The 19,056-nt window shown below is 53.7% G+C and overlaps 9 protein-coding genes across 9 annotated transcripts; 3 read left to right on the top strand and 6 right to left on the bottom strand.

The window, feature by feature from the left end:
- Positions 1-1,647: 1,647 nt before the first annotated feature.
- QC761_704520 (uncharacterized protein) lies at positions 1,648-5,135 on the bottom strand (the record flags this gene model as incomplete). The annotated part of the gene is made up of 3 exons (XM_062882028.1): positions 1,648-4,380; positions 4,455-4,808; positions 5,016-5,135. The coding sequence occupies 3 exons, from the start codon at positions 5,133-5,135 to the stop codon at positions 2,080-2,082; spliced, it is 2,775 nt and encodes a 924-aa protein (XP_062727761.1). The 3' UTR covers positions 1,648-2,079.
- Positions 5,136-6,050: 915 nt separating this feature from the next.
- Positions 6,051-6,613, bottom strand: QC761_0101550 (uncharacterized protein; the record flags this gene model as incomplete). The annotated part of the gene is made up of 2 exons (XM_062873122.1): positions 6,051-6,176; positions 6,263-6,613. The coding sequence occupies 2 exons, from the start codon at positions 6,611-6,613 to the stop codon at positions 6,051-6,053; spliced, it is 477 nt and encodes a 158-aa protein (XP_062727760.1).
- A 561-nt stretch (positions 6,614-7,174) lies between these two features.
- On the bottom strand, positions 7,175-8,330 carry QC761_0101530 (uncharacterized protein; the record flags this gene model as incomplete). Its single annotated transcript, XM_062873121.1, has 2 exons — positions 7,450-8,330; positions 7,175-7,398 (listed from the first exon to the last, which is right to left on the bottom strand). Exons 1-2 carry the CDS (start codon positions 7,466-7,468, stop codon positions 7,175-7,177), a joined length of 243 nt encoding a protein of 80 aa, XP_062727758.1. The 5' UTR covers positions 7,469-8,330.
- On the top strand, positions 7,787-8,266 carry QC761_704530 (uncharacterized protein; the record flags this gene model as incomplete). The annotated part of the gene is made up of 1 exon (XM_062882029.1): positions 7,787-8,266. One exon carries the CDS (start codon positions 7,787-7,789, stop codon positions 8,264-8,266), a length of 480 nt encoding a protein of 159 aa, XP_062727759.1.
- Positions 8,331-8,704: 374 nt separating the features above from the next.
- QC761_704540 (uncharacterized protein) lies at positions 8,705-12,510 on the bottom strand. The gene is made up of 3 exons (XM_062882030.1): positions 11,677-12,510; positions 11,025-11,615; positions 8,705-10,959 (listed from the first exon to the last, which is right to left on the bottom strand). Exons 1-3 carry the CDS (start codon positions 11,761-11,763, stop codon positions 9,073-9,075), a joined length of 2,565 nt encoding a protein of 854 aa, XP_062727757.1. The 5' UTR covers positions 11,764-12,510; the 3' UTR covers positions 8,705-9,072.
- A 132-nt stretch (positions 12,511-12,642) lies between these two features.
- QC761_704550 (uncharacterized protein) lies at positions 12,643-14,587 on the top strand (the record flags this gene model as incomplete). The annotated part of the gene is made up of 2 exons (XM_062882031.1): positions 12,643-13,075; positions 13,147-14,587. Exons 1-2 carry the CDS (start codon positions 12,777-12,779, stop codon positions 14,585-14,587), a joined length of 1,740 nt encoding a protein of 579 aa, XP_062727756.1. The 5' UTR covers positions 12,643-12,776.
- Positions 14,588-14,610: 23 nt separating this feature from the next.
- QC761_704560 (uncharacterized protein) lies at positions 14,611-15,933 on the bottom strand (the record flags this gene model as incomplete). Its single annotated transcript, XM_062882032.1, has 3 exons — positions 14,611-15,363; positions 15,427-15,655; positions 15,729-15,933. The coding sequence occupies 3 exons, from the start codon at positions 15,931-15,933 to the stop codon at positions 14,715-14,717; spliced, it is 1,083 nt and encodes a 360-aa protein (XP_062727755.1). The 3' UTR covers positions 14,611-14,714.
- Positions 15,934-16,746: 813 nt separating this feature from the next.
- On the bottom strand, positions 16,747-17,262 carry QC761_704570 (uncharacterized protein; the record flags this gene model as incomplete). The annotated part of the gene is made up of 1 exon (XM_062882033.1): positions 16,747-17,262. One exon carries the CDS (start codon positions 17,260-17,262, stop codon positions 16,747-16,749), a length of 516 nt encoding a protein of 171 aa, XP_062727754.1.
- Positions 17,263-17,577: 315 nt separating this feature from the next.
- On the top strand, positions 17,578-18,862 carry RPS7A (ribosomal protein S7A; the record flags this gene model as incomplete). The annotated part of the gene is made up of 3 exons (XM_062882034.1): positions 17,578-17,739; positions 18,053-18,135; positions 18,200-18,862. 3 exons carry the CDS (start codon positions 17,578-17,580, stop codon positions 18,564-18,566), a joined length of 612 nt encoding a protein of 203 aa, XP_062727753.1. The 3' UTR covers positions 18,567-18,862.
- Positions 18,863-19,056: the final 194 nt, after the last annotated feature.

Below are 19,056 nucleotides of genomic sequence, written 5' to 3'. Positions count from 1 at the left end.
CATTTCATTTGACAATCGTTTCGCCTTTGCTGAAGAGAAATTCAACGGCGTCGATGCTAGCGGTGTATCACCGCTTTCAAAAGCATCAAACATCACGTTGGGCTCACGATCATCCCCTCGACTTCCTGAACTGACCTCCCGCTTCTGTTTCTTGATGTCGGCCGCTCATCTCTCTGTGCATTTTCAGTCGTTTGCCATTTCCAATTTCGCTCTTTTGGGGGTCTATGCGTGCAGCAAAAACACGAGGAAGCAAGTTGCAGGATACGTGTCTAGTCTTGCTTCTTTGCCCGGAAGGCCGGGAATCTGGTTGCCGACGACAGAGTGAGGTTGAAGTGATTCACAAATGCGAGACATGTCCTCCGAGTGTTTGCATAGTATTGAGGCAACGGGTTTGAAGTAGTATACAAAACCTTGGTACACCTCGAATGAGAAAGCTGCTCGTCCTCGTGGCTTGCTCGTACTCGAATTGCTTCTCAAAAAGAAAAAAAGGAACTTTGTCACAACCTTTCTTTCCCTTACATATCCGTCCCTCGTTTGGGTGCCGTACCTCGATCATCGCTGTGTGCATAGCTTATCCAGCTCTTCGGGGCTTTTCCGCCATACACCTACGGTCATTGGTGACAGAGGTGTCGAATCACATACACAGCTATCTCACACAGCCGGAAATTTCATGCGTCCCGCCCTACTCAACTACCCTCATAGTTAGGTTATTCACGGCTCGGGTATCACGGCATTAACAGATACCCGCTGACTAGAATGTCTTGTCTTGTATCCCTAACCCAGTAGTAAGAGAAAGTCTTCAGAATTCAAAACTTGATTCTGTTCTTGTGTACGTCATGACAAACTCATGCCTCGTATTGGCCCCTTGGGCACCAATTGTCTCTTTGATCACACACATAACCGCTGGTAACGGCAGTGTGTCCTTCCTGTCAGCCTTCTTGCCATGCCACTCCATGTGTCGGCGATGTCACCAACCAAAAAGCAATACACCGGTGGCGGACATCCAGCACGACACCAAGACCCGGGTTGTCACCATGTCACGCTTTCACATGACACATAAGCCACCATGTTTTTGTCCAAATACCTAGGTAGGCAGGTAAACTGAACCGAGACTGATGGGTTGGGTTGGGTTGCGGTTACACTCGCTCTCAAAATAGCAACACCTCAACGAGAACTAGTCCCTTGCGGGGGGGGGAAACCTCATGACCCTTCTTCAAGTGTTTTGGTCCGTCTGTTCTCGCTACCGACCTGTTTTGCTGGTAACGAAACCGCCATCAAAAAACTCAACACTGCACCCGTCCAATAGTTCGTGATTTCAAGCGACCCAATGACACAACCGAGCCAGACATCAATCATGCAACGCTCTTTTCTTTAAAAAAGTGAAAACGACGAGAAATTTTTGAAAAAGGCACCCAGACTTTCCAAGAAATCAAAATCATCTCCACTGACTCTCCGAAAATAACTTTGGTACCTGCCATCCATGAAAAGTCAATAAATCCGACGGCAAGATCAAGGGATGCTCAGGCGTGTGTTCGGCTTCGGATGTTCGGACCTCAAATCCAGGGCGGAAATGGGACGCCAGCCCCAAGAGCTGAAAATGCAGGCCACCTCACACACCTTGACCAAAAAGCAACATCATGAGAACTTGGCAATCGGGGAGCCGGGCTTAAGGGAGAAGAACAAAAAACGACAGATCACACCATGAGAGAGAACTGAAAAAGAATGAAACACACTACCGTCACTACAAGAAGAAAAGAACAAACCATACCTGCAGTAGCCTCCCACCAGCCAGCCCTCATTACCCCGTCTCTTCCTCTCCCTTCCTCATGACGATACGTTGAGCCAAAATCACATGAGCCAGTACTTTGTTACCAACTTGCTTTGCTTTGCTACATGTACGCGCTTCACGCATGTCAGCGCTACGCTTGCTTGCTCAGTACATCCCATGATCCAAAAAAAAAAAAACCCAAAATAGAAAGACCGACCAACTAGGGGAGAAAAAGAAAAAAAAGAAAATCTTGTGCTAAAACATCCCTTGGTTTTCTCTTCTCCAGCCTCCCTTCATGCCAACAAACCAGCTCACTGCTTGAGAGTCCTCTCGTCAGCCTCACACTGCTCCGGCGTCTGCCTCCTCTCCACCCCGACCGTCCATAGCGCCCTCTTCCCCTTGACAAACCTCTTCCTCTTTTGCGTCTTGCCCTCAGTCAGATACCGTATCCTGAACGGCACAGTCTCCGTGACATCATATTCTTCGGACTTGGACTCATCTCCAAATATCCTCAATGCTCTCACCGTGAGCTTGTACCTACCCGCAGGAACGTAGCTTCCATCAGCGAGCCTGCCATCCCAGGCGTACTGCAAGGTCCCGCGGGGGTTGTACCAGCTGGGGAACTCCTCTGGCTGGCCAAGAGTGCGAGTACCAAACACGACCTTGGCGTTCTGCGCTGCTGTCGAACAGTTGGTCAGGGGCACGACGTCGACGCGGATCATGGCGCTACCCATAGCCAGTGTCACCACGAGCTTGGGCATATCGGCGCGGTTGCGGACGGCTGTGATGTTGGATTGTCCAGGTGGGGGCAAGGTGAAGGTCAGATTTGCCGCCACAGGAGAGTTGGTGCTGTCGCGGGCCCGTGCAAGCAGGGTGTTGTCGCTGTTAAGGACAACAACCGAGTGAAGGGAGCCAGCAACACCGAGATAGGGGAGGGAAAGAGCCGAACTATCGGAGCCGTTGATGGCGATGTAACCAGAATAAACGGGCAACCGCTTCACGTCGAGGCCGGTGGGTGCCGTCGCCTTGACTGTGACGATCCTGCGTTGGCCAGCTCCGAGGGTGAAGGTGGAAGGGGTAAACGCCAGGGAGGCAAAGTTACCTGTCAGCTCGACACTGGGGAGAGAAGCAGGCGTGAGAGCGCCGGGTGAGCTATAAGTGTAGGCAGTAGCGGCACCGACATTGCTCAGAGAGTAAGTGACCGATGACGAACCCGTGTTGGAGACGGTGAATGTTTGAACAGGGTTGAAGTGATCTGTATCGTTGAAAGAAAGGCCAGAGGTGCTGAGCAGGGTCGTAGCCTTGGCAGCATCCCATGCCTGCACCAGGCCAGCACCCTGTTGGGGAACAGGAGCCAGATATGGGGAGGATACACCATCCCGGCGGAACAGGTTGGGTTTTGCTGTAGATGACAGCAAGTTCTCAATCGTCTTTGGGTCCTTGGTGCCGCGGACGTTCATGACCAGGGCGTAGATGGCCGCCGCCAAGGGGCAAGCCATCGAGGTGCCTGAAAGAACGCCATATGAACCGAGAAGACGAGGGTAGGTTGACAGAATGTAGCCACCAGGGGTGGAGAATTGAGGCTTGGATTCCACTTCAAAGGTAGGACCCCAGCTGGTAAAACTGCTGAGATAACCACCGCTTGTCGGATTGTCAAAGTTGGCGAGGAACTTGGGGGCCGTGGACGGGTTGGCCATGTTGACCAGCACTCTTTTCCCGGATTCCAATGCCTTCACCCACAGCTCGCCCGTACCGGAGGGAATGGTAGCAACAGCCGACAGACCCGGCACTCGCGCTGTTACGCTGAGTGTGCCTGGGACGTTGTTGTAAAATATGACATACCTGGCTCCCTTCGCAACAGCATTCTCAACCTTTTGCACAAAGGTGCAAGAGCCACGACGGATCAGCACAATGTAGCCAGAGAGATTGGGGGTGGAGGCAGGATAAGGGTCGCATCCGTGAGCCTCATCTGTCGTGTTATAGTTAACAGTCCATAGTGGGAGGCTGACACTGTTCCAGCTTTGCGGGTCGCCGCCAGTAAAGCCAAAGAACTCGCTCTTGGAATCGATTTGGTAGGTCGCGTTGGCAAGAAGCGCGGGCGTGATGACGTTGTCGACAGACGCAATGGCAGTCACCTGCTTGCCGTTGGCCGCGGTCGAAGCATAAAAGACACCGGCAGCGCCATCATTTCCAGCCGACACAACACATGGCACGCCGTTCTCCACAATTCGTGAGACGACGGCAGCCCAAGGGTCCTCGCTCCAGCCTGATGCACCGCCAATAGAGGCTGTGATGATGTCGCTTCCAGCCTCATATGCCATGTTGTAAGCAGCAATCAAGAGGTCATTGCCCACATCGCCCTGGCAGCCAAACACACGGTAGGCGCCCAGCTGCACGCCCTCGGCGGCTCCGACGATACCGTAGGGATTATTTGACTGAGCAGCAATAATACCCGCAACGTGTGTGCCGTGGCCATTGCAGTTATCAACGGGGTCGTTGTCTGGTCTCGGCTGGTTCGCACCGTTGAACGCATCACCCACTAGATCAGCCCCGTAGGAAACCAAGCAGCCTGGACCAAAGCAACCCCCGAGAGCCGGGTGAGTGTAATCGATCTAGGGCACCCCGATGTTAGCTGGAACCATTGTCCGTCCGTCCACCAAACCAATGGCCCTGAATATCAACTTACACCCGTGTCGATAACGGCAATCTTGATGCCCTTTCCTGTGATTCCTGCCTCCTTGAACTTGTTTACCTGTGTCATCAGGTGCGGCGAGAAGCTGTTGGTGACGTTGCCGCCAAGCTGGCGCTTGACGAGGGCAGCAGCATCGTCACCCGTCGAAAGAACATCGTGCTGTGGGATCGGGTACCGTCGCACAGGGAAGATTCGCTTGATGGTGGGCAGCTTGGCCACCTTGGCCGCCATTTCTTCGGCATTCTTGGTGTCCTTGAACTGAATCGACGCACCCTTGAACAGTTTGAAGCGCAAGTCTTTGCGAAGTGACGCCCTCCCCCCAAACTTGCGGACAAAAGCATTGGTATCCTGAAGATGAGTTTGTTAGTGTCAGAGCAGAAGCTAGGGAAGCGGCCCGACATGTCTCTGATAGTTGGCTGAGGAAGATGATGCTGCCAACGAACGTCATCTGCATAATGCAGGGCGCACAGTTGCCTTGTATGAACCGCCTTGTGCGCAGCATTATAGAACGGACGCCTTGGTGTCGTGGATCCGGGACTGGTTGGTGTATCATACCTGATCATTCTCATACTCAACAATGTATGCACCTGGCAGGACTTCGGGCGTGTCAACCTGTATCGCATTCACTGCGGCTGCCAACGCCAGCAACACAGTCGCGAGATCTAACCGGACCATGTTGCCTTGGTGGTCCCGGATGAGGGGACTGGCGTGTAGAAGACGAAACGGGAGGCAGGACGTCTAGACAGGCAGAGGAATGAAGGGATGGCAAGTCGCTCTTCCTCGAAGGCCTGGAACTTGATTTACCAACCTCGGGCTTCCGGCGAGGGCGTCGTCCTCGGGAGGCGGAAGTGGTGCCATGGCTTCGCTATTATATATATGGCTATGACTGAGCGGAGAATTCGTTCGGGAGTGACGAGAGGTCTCATCAGAGCCGTCCTCGGGTCTGCTACGGTTCGCTTGCCCATGTCCCATCATGTCGCCCCCCCCCCCTCCCCAAATGGTCAGGAACGTCAAGTTGAGGTTGCGACCGAATTTACCCAGATTTCTTATCGACAGCACGATTGGAGCATCCCATTGGACAATCACCTATTGTTGAGAGGATCCGGGACCGGGCGCTGGCAAAAAGAGCGCTGGGTGGTACCGTATTGCCTTGCCAGGGCAGGGCAGCTTGGGCTGCTGCTCTATTATTCCCTTCCCATCTCGCAGCGCGAGGAATGCAACCTCGATTGAGCCTCGGGATCTATGGCCAAGCGTTATTAATATGGACGGGAGCAAGGTCCACGGGACTTGAGGTTGCTGAAGAAGGGCCAGGCACGGCATTGCACGGGTAGAGACCATGGCCATCTGCAGAAAGGGCGCAGAGATGTGCAAGGTGCAGCATTTGTTCCATATGACGGAGACAGGGAACCGTCTTGATCAGTCTCCCGTATATTCCGTCCTTTGTGAGTTTCCAGGATCCTCCGTGCTCCATAGGTTCTTGGAAGGGTCTTGGGATATCTTGGGGGAGCTCATTCGGAGGCTCAGAGAGGTAGGTGAGAGAATCGAGGGTCCTCTTGTTCCAGGTCCAGTTTTGGCTTGGCGCATCAGAGGCTATCTGTGGGTGCAGATGGGCGGCTTCCATTTTTGGGAGCATGCTTGGCTGGCTTGGAGGGTTGCTCGAAACGACGTTGTGGCGATGGAATCGATCAAGTCTTGCCCAACGGCGTTAACAGGGTGCTACACAGTCGGGAATATTCAGGTTAGCGGCATTGATCCCCTGTCCAGCCACCCACACCCACAGTAGCGCAATGTGTGTCTCTCACCATGAGCGAACTGGATCGGGACGACAAGATGCGAGAAGCTGGCAGGGTTGCGGATGCCATCCTCCGGTGGAAGCCATACAACAAGAGGTTGCCATGACCGAGCATTCTGGTGCTGCGCCTCGCTGAAGCATGCACCTCTGCACCTCCCAGCGGTTCCTGCAGATTGCTGCCAGCGCAACATACGCCGGTTGATGAGGAGAAGCTGGAGAATTGGAACTGCTTGGAGAAGCTGGAGAACTGGAGAAGCTCTAGGAGAGAATGGCGGCGGCCCCCTGGCTGCCTCGTGCCAGCCCTGGCAGCAACCGGGAGGGCACCCCGCATTGCCCCGCACGATCCCCTGCTCCCAGCCATGCATCCACCGGTTCAGGGCTTCCGAATTGTCGACAATAGTCAAACTCACAGTGAAATTTGACAAGACGAGCGCCAACTCACGTCTCTTTGGGCGATCTGTGAGTTGAGTATGGTTGCAATTAATCGCCAAATGTGAATGTCGTAGGCATGACTCCGTGTGTTTCTCTCCCCCCCCACCAAGTCTAGGCTGACAGGTAGCATCTCCCATTCCATGTCCATGACATCCTAACCTGCTCATCCTACCAGATTAGGCGCTCTCGGCAGCATGCTTGGAAACGCAGAGAAGAGGGTGTGAAATATGCCGAAGTCGCACGCATCGGGTATATCCTAGCCGTTGCGTATATATTGTCCAGATTGTCACGGTGCTGCCGCTGCCGATACGAGTGGCGGTTCAAGGCCTCATGCTGCTGATCAGGGACTGGAGAGTATTGAGTATAGATTGCGATGGTCCTCGGACATATTGCTTGGGTTCCTAGGACAAGCATGTCGACAGTGTCACGAGTACACGGCATGATGGTGAGATCACAGCCGGTTACACCGTCCTAGATGAGACCTGAGAAGTTAGCCTGTTTCCTCCGCTTCGGACATCGAGAGAGCAACGTTCTGGTGGCTTATGCTGCATCGGTGGAACGAGAATGCCTGCCAGTTGGAGTCGGAGGTCTCTTTTGCTCGCCTGTATTGGAAGGTGTAAGCCCAAGTAGCATCACAACAATCCTGAAGCGGCTTGTATATTGAGTATACACGCAGACCGTTGATTGCTTGTTTAGGCACATCATTCTCGAGATCTATTGCTCTATTAACCTTATCGGTTGGTTTTATTGCGGCAGCTCACCTACTGTGGTTGTTGTTCGACATGGCGGGATGGTTCAAGAATGAAAGTGGGGGCCATCAGGTTGCTGGCCCCGGAGATCGCGGGGGACGCGGAGGGGGTGGGGTCTCACGAACCGTTGGCATCCAATCAGAGGCCGTTTATTTCCCAGCCAAGCAATTGAATTGCCAAACGGTTTTCTGGAATTTCCATCTCGGCCTGTCTGCTGCATTGTCATTTTTTCTTTGAAGGCATTCACGCATTTTGATCCGAGTCAGCCCCCCATACAAGCACGTCTCGGCCACACAACCGCTACTACGCTGCCATTCAGTATATCACAGCGTTAGACCCAAAGATTGCCCATTATGATCTGCCGTACCTGTCTGCGCGCCCGTCTCGCCCAAAGGCTCCCCTCCACCGTCCCGAAGCGAACCCTTTTTGCCGCCACCACCCGCTGCGCACCAGCAATCACTACCAACTTCGCTATCCCCGCTCGCCCCCAACACCAATTCCCACGAATCGCAGGCCATGCACAACGGCTCTACTCGTCAGAGAGCGCAGCTTCCGCCTCCCAGTCCTCAGAGCCCCCTTCAGCTCTTCCCAGACCAGAAGACTTGACAGAGGGAGAAGCACAAGTGTGGGATATACTCGTGGCAGAGTTTGCGCCGACCCAGCTCCTGGTGCAAGACATCTCTGGCGGGTGCGGCTCCATGTACGGCATCGACATTTCTTCTGAGAAGTTCAGGGGGTTGAACATGCTCAAGCAGCAGAGGCTGGTCAACGCCGCGCTGGGGGACCTGGTCAAGGAGTGGCACGGTGTCCAGCTCAAGACCCGGGCGCCTTGAGAAGGTACTATGTGGGCTATACCGAGTTTACTGTATGACTAAGGGAGAAGGAGGGAGGGCGATGATACCCCTGGCTTGATATGATCACCTGGATAGAATTTGGACAGAACGGGACAAATAGACATGAGAGAATGGGGCAACTGTAGTACTGCCAGCACAAACACGATACACTCTAATCTACATTCGGTTGCAACCGTGACGCGACATAGCCATATCCAAGCAGGGAGCTTAGAGTTTGGATAACCACGGCGTACAAGACAAGGGCATACGAACTTTGTTCACATCTTCTGTCCCACAGGTAAGCTGTACCTCGAGGTTGTGTCCAGTCATCGGACCGAGAACCATGGAAGTTTGTGTTGCTATGGTCTGTTCCTATGTTCAACAACTTGTACGATAAGAGAGTATTGCTTGGTACCATGATGGTTGTGGTGTCTACAATGCTTCTGCTGTTTCACCAAAGTAGTAACACCTTGCCACGTGGAATGCGTTTTGAGTTCTTTTGGGCCGTGTAATCCATGTTGTGTTCCTGCCAAGTTAAATCTGGACTACAACTCTTATCACCTTGTGGATTTCCGAGCCAAAGTTTCGGTGAGGAGGGCAAGCTTTGTCCCTCCTGGCAAGAGACGACTATGTACTCATGTTATAGATACATGTTGCAGAATTCAAGCCGAGTGGATATCGACAGTACAAAGTCATAAACCCAACAACCAGGTGGCCATGTCAACCCAACTTGAACCAATCCAACAAAATTGTGCACACTCCTTTACCTCCCATGCCCATTTCCCATACTCGCCCCCATTCAGGCTCTACAGCTGCTGGGAACTTCCACCGAATCTAACCGTAGCCGCCACCTTCCTGATCCTCAGAGGTCTAGGATGCAATCCCGCCAGCTTCCTCCTGCTGCTCTTCTTAGGTAACGGAGGCGGCTGCGGCAATGGCAATTGATTCAAACTATGCTGTGACTGCGCATCATCCGAGCACACGCTGCTGGACAGCGTGCACACAGAATCGCTCGACGCCATCTTTTGCATGCTCACCTCTAAATCATTGATCGTCTCGTCTCGCTGCTGTTCATATCCGTTTGTCTCACCCATAGACGATACCTTGCTTCGACTACCATCGCCGTGAAGCTGCCCCTCGTGAGGCGGCCACGAAAGGGGTAATGGTGGCAAGGCTGACTGCGGCGGTGGTGGAGGGGGACGTAGCCCGGCGAGGCCGGAGAGAACATCGGGAGCTGACGTGACGGAAACTTCAGTGGAGTTCATGTTGTCCGGTGTGGTAACCTCGGTGGACGTGTCTGAGACTTTGCTGCTGGTGTCCCCGATGCTGTCTTCTCCACTGTTGCCGCTGCTGCTCCTGTTGCTGTTGCTGCTGCTTCTGCTGCTTGCATCGTTGCTGGCCCAAGCCAAGCCATCTGTTGATGAGCAAATACCGCTCGCCTGTGGCCCGCGGGCTGTCAGGCTGAGGGGCAGAGGTTTGAGATCTTCGACTGAAAACCTGTCGACAGAGCCAAAAGTGTGACAGGAAGGGCGGCGGAATCTTCCACGACGGGTGCTGCCGACTCGGATGGGAATATGGGGATAATGGTGTTGCTGGCTGGAGGTCGAGAAGGCACGCAGAGGGGTTGCCTTGGCAAATGAGGATGACGCGCGGAAGTGATGTGGTTTTCGAGCCGAGAGAGACCCGATAGATGGCCGGACGGTTACCGGGGTGTAACTGGGTGTTGACACGGTCAAGAGGCTGTCGCAGGATGGTGGAACAGAAAGTTTGGCTTCGGATGAAGCGGGCCTTCCCAAAATCGGGGATGATGGCCTGTTGGCAAGAGTGTTTGATCGCTTCGGCATTGGACACTCTGGAGCCGGAGAAGAAGGGGGCTCTGGCTCGTCTCCCCATGGATGTATGATGGTGCTGGTGTCAATGGCGATGTTGTACCGAACGCCCTCCATGTTCCGGCATGTCGGTGGGGAGTATGAACAACTTCGCAGTATTTGGCTGATGCAATAAATCAGAACCCAACGGGCCTTGCGTGTGTCTGCGTGTGTCAGCTTTTCGTTCTTGTCTGCTTCGGAAGGAAAGAAGACTGCATCTTCTTCGAGCTTCCGATAAGCGACAACAAGTGGATTTGCCATCAGTGATCTCTGCTTGTTGGTGGCCTTGATCAAAGACGCATGATCAACCAATGTTTGTCTAGGTTTCACCTTGTCACTCCTGCTGAGCCATGATAACTTGCGGGTCGCCGGCTTCGGAATCACCTCCGGCACCAAAGGTAGAGGATGGTCCAGCGGCGTGAACTTATTCCGCTCGTCAAATCCATGAACAATCTGTAGAATTGTGCCGCCGGTCTTGAGGTGAGCCAAGGTCGGCATGCTAGTGGTGCAGAGAGTAGTGTCCGCAAGGTGCTGGTACAGGGCGTCCAGGTCCTGATGCATTGTGGCATAGACATCCCGCTCAAATACAAGATATGGTGGCTCAATCGATGCCGGTGGGTATCTTCCTAGCCGTTTTGTAAAGTACGCCGCAAGAAACATTCGAAACCGATCCAAGTGCGAATGTTCTCCTGGGGTGAGTTTCGTCTGGCTTTCTCGGAAGTCGCTTTCTAGAAAGTCTCGCAGCTGTTGACCTGCTCTGCCCAAGTATGTGCTCATTTCAGCCTTGGTTTGTCGTATCAGTTTCCGCGTTGGAGAGCTAATAATCTGTAGCCCAATGTGTCAGACAAACCGATACCCAGCAGCCTCACAAAGATGCTGTCCAAACTTACTTGAAATTCAGGAATGTCACTGAGATAGTCAGACATACCCACACAGTGACATAGAGCATCAGTGTATAGATCTTTTAGTCGAAAGTGCTCAGCAAAGTGTACCATAGCGAGGGCGTGAAAGGGTCGGTTTGACATGTCCAGATAGCCCAGCTCATCTATGTAGCCCAGGATGCTGTCCATGTTATCTTCATCAGGGCAACGATACTCTCTCAAGCTATTCAGCAGACTGATGAGTGCCGACCCGAGGTGCTCACCCACAACAGGCCGACGAAACACCCAGGCAAAGAGGTTGCGAATAGAAATCTGATGGTTCCGAACATCGGGCCTGCCGACAGATATAGGATTTGGGATGTAGAGCTCGACCCTATCACTTGAAATGGCCTCACCCATGAGCTCGTTCACTAGAGCTTCTTCGGCGTCTGACGATGTCCAATCAGGAGTATCTCGCAAAGCATATCTCGCCACCAAGGGGTGGCATTTGGCCGCAAAGAGCACATCAAGATTGACCTTGAACGAGGGACCCCGCCGTGAGATACCTTGCTCGTACAAGTAGACGAGGCAGCTCCCGTCCCTAGACCATAGCTCCGGGTCCTGGAATCCAAGTTAGTAGGATTATCCTCGAGCCAGTGCTAGACGCTGATGGAAAAAGTACCCTTCTCAGGCTATCCCAAGCCGTACACCCCTTGGTATCGCCATCCCACCTCTTGAGGGTTGATATTGGGGTTGATGGACGTTCCATAAGCTCTGAGGTGGCTATTCACCGGCTCCAAAAGATCCGAGAGGACCACGGAGACTCGGAGCCACAAGTCAACGCACTGCCAGAGGCAGTTCCTGGCTGGAGAAGCCGTCTCTTCGCCGGGTGAGAGATATGTCGGTTATGAACTCGATGCTGGCCACTTAGCAGCTCTGCCGGCGATGGGATGGCGGAAGCGCGGGGTGCCGGGAGGTGTTTGGTTCACCAGTGCCCCAAAAACGGACGACCAAGAATAAGGTTAGCTGGACGGACGCCAGTTCCGGTGGTAGGTGAACCAGGCGGGTCATTCAGTTCCACTGCTAAAGCAGGTTATGGTGTGATTATGCTGCTGGTAAGATGTGTAAAGTCTGTAAAATATGCCGTCTCTCCAGGACCACTATCGCCATTCACTTGACGTGTTGCTACAGTATGGATGTGAAATCTGCTTCACCTTACGGTGAAGCAGATCCGCGAGGGGGCCGCAGGAATTAACCTCAGCTTTGCATGACCCAGGGCACATGGGTGTCACCACGATACGCTTGTATCGCACATCCGGATTCGTTTGCGAGGATGGATATCTCAGCATTCCAAACCGAATGATGCATGATCCTTATCCTGTCTGCAAGCGATGTGCCGCGATCCATCATCGTCTGTTGTTAGGTCCGGAAAAGACGAAAATTAACCGAGTCACGCGCGACTGCGAGTAACTTTGACTGTACGAGATTATAAAACAATGGGGATTGATGTTGGGGGATTCCAGGTTGTGGAAGAGGAAGGAGATGAGATGATGTGGCTTGGGTTCAAAGGGTTAGGGTTTGGAATGGTGCCACCAAAATTAACTGGCGGCGCGTGTCAACTGCCCATCAAGCGCGTCAAGCTTCCAACTTTTGGAAGCTACAATTAAATTCCAGCTCGAAAAGGTGCGGGGCCACATGAAGGTGTCCACGCGGCGGCAGTCTCCGACGACTTTTACTTCCCATTTCTTGCCTGTGGCAGTTTTCATATAGCGCTGGGGCGTAATGGCGCCCTTGAGTCCATACACGTACATTCAATGTCCCTGCTCCGACTCAGCATCGCTTGGGCGGCCTTCAGACGCAACATCGCCGACCAGTGCTGACGGTGACGAAGAAGATAACGCCTTTGATCCCCGTGCCCCGCGAGCCAACTTCAGTCTTTACCCGCTCGAGTATCTCTTGTACTGCGAAGACTGTCACCAGATTCGCTGCCCTCGCTGTATCACTGAGGAGATTGCGACCTACTTCTGTCCCAGTTGTCTGTTTGAAGTGCCGAGCAGCAACCTTAAGAGTGAAGGCAACAGGTCCGTTCGTCGTCTATGTCTGGTGTCCGGCTTGCCCTTGGTAGGCATTGCTAATAAGAGATCAATTTCAGATGCACTCGCAGCTGCTTCCAGTGCCCAATATGCATTGGGCCCGTTTCCGTAACGAGCATAGAAGCACCGCCGTCAGACCCAAGTCTACTTGCACCTGACCGCGCTGGCACACCGCACACGACATACTCGCTGATTTGCTCCTACTGCAGCTGGAGCTCGACCGAAATTGGCATTCAGTTTGACAAGCCGAATAGTATTCACGCTCAGCTCGCCAAAATTCGCAATGGGGGCGCTTCTAGGCTCACGGCTAAGGAACGTAAGGATCGGCGTAAGGAGTTGTCCCATCGCGGAGGGGAGGCAGCACTAGCTGCGTCAAGTGAAGCTGCTGCAGCGCAAGATATGGACCTGGAAACACAGTTTGCGAATCTCAAGCTGTTTTATAACAGTCAGCTTGCCGATCCAAACGCGGGAGATAACGGCTTCTCGTCTCTGGGAGATCTCGGCTTTTCGTCGCCGTCCTCGTTGTCACGAATAATGAACCTGTACACGGGCGGAAAGCTCCATGACCCAAGAGCCAAGTCCAAGTTGGGCGCCATGCGCGAAGCCATCACGGCCGACGAAGGCCTACTCGAGACAGACCTCGACGAATCCTCACTGATCACTCAACTCCATCAATCAGATTTTCTCGACACAGCGTCAAGCACCCAAATCTGCTCCCAGCCGCCCAACCTGGGAGAAACTCATCTTTATGGAGCTGCCCGGTTCAACTCGTCTCTGCGACCAGTTCCCTACCTCTTGCGTACAAAACGCTCCAAGCGCTGCCCTGTCTGCCGTCACATCATCTCCAAGCCCGAAGCCAAAGTCCAGACCACGCGCTTCAGAATCAGGTTGGTAGCAGGCAGCTATATCCCAAGCATCACCATCCGACGTCTCAACCTCCCGGGGCCTAATGGGCCCGCTGCCCCCGCCATCCTGGGCGATCTCCTCGAACCCCTCAAGCCGGTGCACTTTGTTCTGACGTTTAAGAACCCGATTTTCGAATCCCTCAAAGTAACCCTCGGTGCCCCGGCCAAAACTCCAGGCAGGTTCCCCAGTAAGGTGACGGTTCTTTGCCCGCAGTTTGACATTGACGCCAACACCGACGTCTGGGATGAGGCGCTCAAGGAAAACGGCCGCGAGTCGTCGGGTAGGAGTCGACGCCGGGCGGGGACCGAGAGCCAGTTTCAGGTCGAGGTCGGTAAGATTTGGGAGCGAGGCCGAAACTGGGTTAGTATTATCGTCGAGGTTGTTCCTGCTTCCTTGAAGTTGGAATCAGGTCGGGATGTGCTGAAGCAGGATGAGGATGTGTTGGAGATTCCCATGTTTGTGCGGATCGAATGGGAGGCGGAGGGTGGAGGTGATGATGCTGCTTCTGGAACCGGCCGGGATAAGGATCAAAAGGAAAAGAAAGAATTGGCATATTGGTGTGTGCTTGGGCTGGGAAGGATCAAACAGGGTTGATGAGAGTGGTCATGGTAGATACCCCCCGTTCTTTCAAACATCATGATGGTAGCTGATACCATAGATCAAGAGTTACTTCGCTACATTTGCCCTTGCTACGAATCAACAAATCGGTAAAGAGATCTCATCAGGCCCCAAACTGCTCCTCGTAGCCAGTCAGGCAATACCGATACCGTACATCATTGTTGTGCAGCTTTGTCAGCGTCTCGGCGAGATTCTCTTTGCTGATTTGGACCTCCTGCACCCAGGTCTTGATCCCCTTGTCAGCCGCCAGCTGCAGCATAGTCAACACCTCCTTCCTGCTCCCCAAGTGCGAGCTTCCAAAGAAACACCCGTTGGTCAAGAATGTCTGGTTCCGGACCTTGATTCCGTCATCCTCTGGCAAACCGACACTGACCCATTTGGCGTGAACATCCAACAAACTCAGATACGCGTCCAGATCAAACCCTTCAAACGAGTTCGCGGTGTTGATGATGAGGTCAAAGGTCATCTTGTGAGGCACGTTCCAGTCCCTGTCTGACGTGGCCAGAAACCCGTCAGCGCCCATGGCTTTGGCATCAGCTTCCTTGCTGTGCGTGCGGGAGATAGCCCAGACTTCGGCGCCGAGGGCCTTGGCGAACAGGAGACCCAGATGGCCGATGCCGCCGAGCCCGACGATGCCTACTTTCTTGCCGGGGCCGCAGCCATTACGGACGAGGGGGGAGTAGGCGGTCAAGCCGGCGCAGAGCATAGGGGCAGCAACGGTAGAGGGGAGAGCGTCGGGGATGGGGAAGACCCTTGGGACGAGATGTCAGTATGTGCCTTTCCAGATTCAAATCGTGGAAGGGTGACAACCATACCAGTGCTCGTGTGTTCTCACATGGCTGGAGTAACCACCTTGGGAGACGATGCCTGTATCGGGCCATTTGGCGCCGTACGTGTCCAGCTGTTTTTGGCAGTAGGTTTCGTTGTCGTTTTTGCATTGTCGGCAGTTGAGGCAAGAATAACTTTGAGCTCCGACACCGACGCGCTGGCCTTCTTTAATAAGAGACACCTTTGATCCCACACGGATAGCGGTGCCTATTATTTCTAATTCATCCCTCATGTCAGCGAGCTGAAGGGACCGTGCATAAGCAGGCGAAATCGTCATGAAAAGCCATACCGTGACCAACTGCAAGAGGGAAATGCTGCTCTCCCCAGCCGCCACTGATGGTATGGACATCACTCCCGCACACACCACAAGCCTCAATCTTGATATCCACATCGTAATCGCCAAATGGCTTCGGTTGGAACTCGTTCTTGTGGAACTCGGTCCAGGTCTCTGGTCCATTCACCTGGAACCCGGTGAAGGTCTCGGGATATGGCATGTTGGCGACAGGTAGTTGACAGCGACGTGGGAAAGGGCAAGGCAAGGACGCTTGATTCTTCTCTTGTAAAGCACGGAGTCCCTCACGAGATAACAACACAATAGTAACAGCGGCCACCCCGCCTTTTATTCAGTCACCCTCCTGGGTTGATCGAGACATGATCTGAGGGGTAAACCCCAACTTTTCTTACCACCCCTGACTGAGGGACGGATATTATCCAGACCCGTCCAGCGGTGCAACAGAACCAATTAAGCCGGACTTCCACCTGCATGGAACTGTTCTTCCCGAGCTGCTGGAAGTTGGTAGGCAAAACTTCATGGAATCAACACCCACCTCATTCCGACCAATGCCGTGTTATTCTTCGTTCCCCTCTGACCCCACCATGCTCCGCCACGACGTCGCTCAAAGCGTGACAGTGCTTGGTAAGGTCCAAAGAATACCCCCACGCTTCCGTCGCACCCACAGTTGTTGGTATTCTGACGGATGCCGATTTTCCCACAAATCACAGGGCGAGGTTCCGAGACTGGCTGGCATACGTCAAGAGAACATGTTCGTCGAGGCGAGCGCATAGGAGGCGGTAGAATGGAGATTCAGGCACCGTTGAATATTTCGATTCCCAGATCCCCATATCAGACTCCGTAGAGCCTCATCATGTCTACCCGCTTTGTCGATCTTCAAAGACGCAAAGATGGACAGCACTCAGGGCACATGGAAGACCGACGGGCCAAGAGTCCTGCGCTTCGCTTGCGATCTGACAATGGGGCATCATTTTGGGGCTCCTGATGCTTTGCCGCGTCTTCCATGGTCGTGGAGTTATGCTGCCTTCGCTGATTTCGTCCCTTTCGTCGACGAGAAACCAATGCCGGCCAAGAACGCAATCCTCATGGTTGCCCCAAGATACACAAACGGAATGTTCCCAATATCAATGGCGTTCCAGTTTAAGATGTCCCAGTAGATCTGCACGCCCAGCTGCTTGACCGTATACAGGTGGCCGAGGTCGCCAACGAGAAGGCAGAAAAGGACGGTCCTCCACACGACGATATCAGATGTAGCTCTGAGCACAAGAGCTTCGTTGATAGCAAAGAAGAAATACAGGTTCCCAAGCTGAGACAGTACAATCGACGTGCTTGTCGGGATCGGCGAAGCGGCAGAGGCGGCGTGAGTGAGCCTGAGGTAGGTCTCTTGGTCGAAGAGGGCAAAATATGCGCCAACGAGCGCCGAGATGGGTTCGACAAGGAGGAAAAAGAATCGGTAGAGAAAAGGAAGTGAAAACCCGCCCTTCTTTTGAGCTTTAGGCGCAGGGGCCATTGACTGAGTTGAGGCGGCCATTGTTACTTTAGGTATCGACACTCGGTGATGTCTGCCCCTGAAAAGGTGATTGGGCGTGTTGTGGGGATTGCAGCTGACGAGTGGTCCAAGCTTCGAGCTCTGGCCATTGCCTGGCAGAATCCATGGTGGGGCAACAGAGAGTTCACCGCCTGCTAATATTGCCAATCAGGCCCACCGAAAATTCTCCAGGGCTTTCAAACCCTATCCGCCAAGGCCTGGCCAATCCATTTTCCATCAACCACTTTGACAACCTCGCAGCGAGCCCATCTCGAGACTTCTCCGGAACCCGACCATCGACGACAACGGCCAGCCAAAATGTCTACCCCTCAGCTCAGCAAGATCGCGGCTAACAGCCCTTCGCACTCCAAGCCCTCTGAGCTTGAGCAGGCCATCGCTGGCGCTCTCTACGACCTCGAGAGCAACACTGCTGACCTCAAGGCTGCCCTCCGCCCTCTGCAGTTCACTTCTGCTCGCGAGGTGAGACCACACTGAACTCAAATGATCTGACAGACGAACCAAACACCCGGACATCCTGTTCCACCGACGTCGCGAACCTCGAAACACATTTTCGCCGCGCGTCGGGCAGTCGCACTATTTGGGGAGATTGATATCACAATGGGAAAACGGGCGAGGGCGAGTGTTGCGACGCTCCAGTCCAGCGCCGGCCCTCTCTATGTCCGCTGGCCCTGACATCAATGACATCCATACCACAGCGCGGAATAGGACGGGAAGCGGTCCATGGATTGCACTGTCATCCAGGAGCTCGCATGCTGACTTGGATCTGAAATAGATCGAGGTTGGCCACGGCAAGAAGGCTATTGTCATCTTTGTCCCCGTTCCTTCTCTGCAGGGTTTCCACCGTGTCCAGCAGCGGTAAGTTTTTGCCTCTGATGTTTCTGTTGTCAACGACAACATTGTTGCTGACTTGGCCATCCAGCTTGACCCGTGAGCTCGAGAAGAAGTTCTCCGACCGCCACGTCCTCATCCTCGCTGCTCGCCGCATTCTCCCCCGCCCCAAGCGCTCCACCCGCTCCCGCAACCTCCAGAAGCAGAAGCGTCCCCGTTCCCGCACTCTTACCGCTGTCCACGATGCTATCCTGACCGACCTCGTCTACCCCGTCGAGATCGTCGGCAAGCGTATCCGCACCAAGGAGGACGGCTCCAAGACCCTCAAGGTCATCCTTGACGAGAAGGAGCGCGGCGGTGTTGACTACAGACTCGACACCTACTCCGAGGTTTACAAGCGCCTCACCGGCCGTGGTGTCATCTTCGAGTTCCCCCAGACCGGCTCCGCCGAGTACTAGAGGTCTCGTTAACTGGAGCTTGTTCAATGGGGAGTCATAAGGGTCTTTGATTTGGGTTTGACATTCGGGTTTCGGGTCGGGTGCACTGCATGCATGGCAACCAAAATGGGACGGCGTCTTAGCTAGCTTGGGGTAAATACAAGCTTGATTCATATGGTCCAATACCCCCAACCCCAGAAATACAAGCCTGGTATGAAGTACTTTTCAAAGTGCTGCTTTGGTGACAATAGTGTGAGCGTGATATTGGTTCGTGGCTTGCGCAGAAGGTGCGCATCTCGATTGGAACAATTTCGTCCGACGCAGAGAAGCTGAACATGCATATTGATCGACCTATCACTTCTGTAGCGGCCTCGCTATTTGGCCCGTGATATGAAAATGCACTTCTTGACATGCCATCCGTACGGGGCCTCATCCGTTCTTCCTGGCGTTGCATTCCTCGGGTCGGGTAACGTTCGGCCCTCCATGTGTTTGGGAAGCATCAATTTCGAAG

This window comes from Podospora bellae-mahoneyi, chromosome 7 (genome assembly GCF_035222275.1).
Source record: "Podospora bellae-mahoneyi strain CBS 112042 chromosome 7, whole genome shotgun sequence".
NCBI classification, from domain to species: domain Eukaryota; kingdom Fungi; phylum Ascomycota; class Sordariomycetes; order Sordariales; family Podosporaceae; genus Podospora; species Podospora bellae-mahoneyi.
This window is presented reverse-complemented; position numbering and strand designations above follow the sequence as displayed.

Bases quoted from the DNA above. Each gene is read 5' to 3' on its own strand.
- QC761_704540 (XM_062882030.1), bottom strand. From the start codon at position 11,763: ATGGAACGTCCATCAACCCCAATATCAACCCTCAAGAGGTGGGATGGC. The intron at 11,616-11,676 runs GTACTTTTTCCA...CTTGGATTCCAG, and splicing joins CTTGGGATAGCCTGAGAAGG to GACCCGGAGCTATGGTCTAG. The intron at 10,960-11,024 runs GTAAGTTTGGAC...ATTGGGCTACAG, and splicing joins GTGACATTCCTGAATTTCAA to ATTATTAGCTCTCCAACGCG.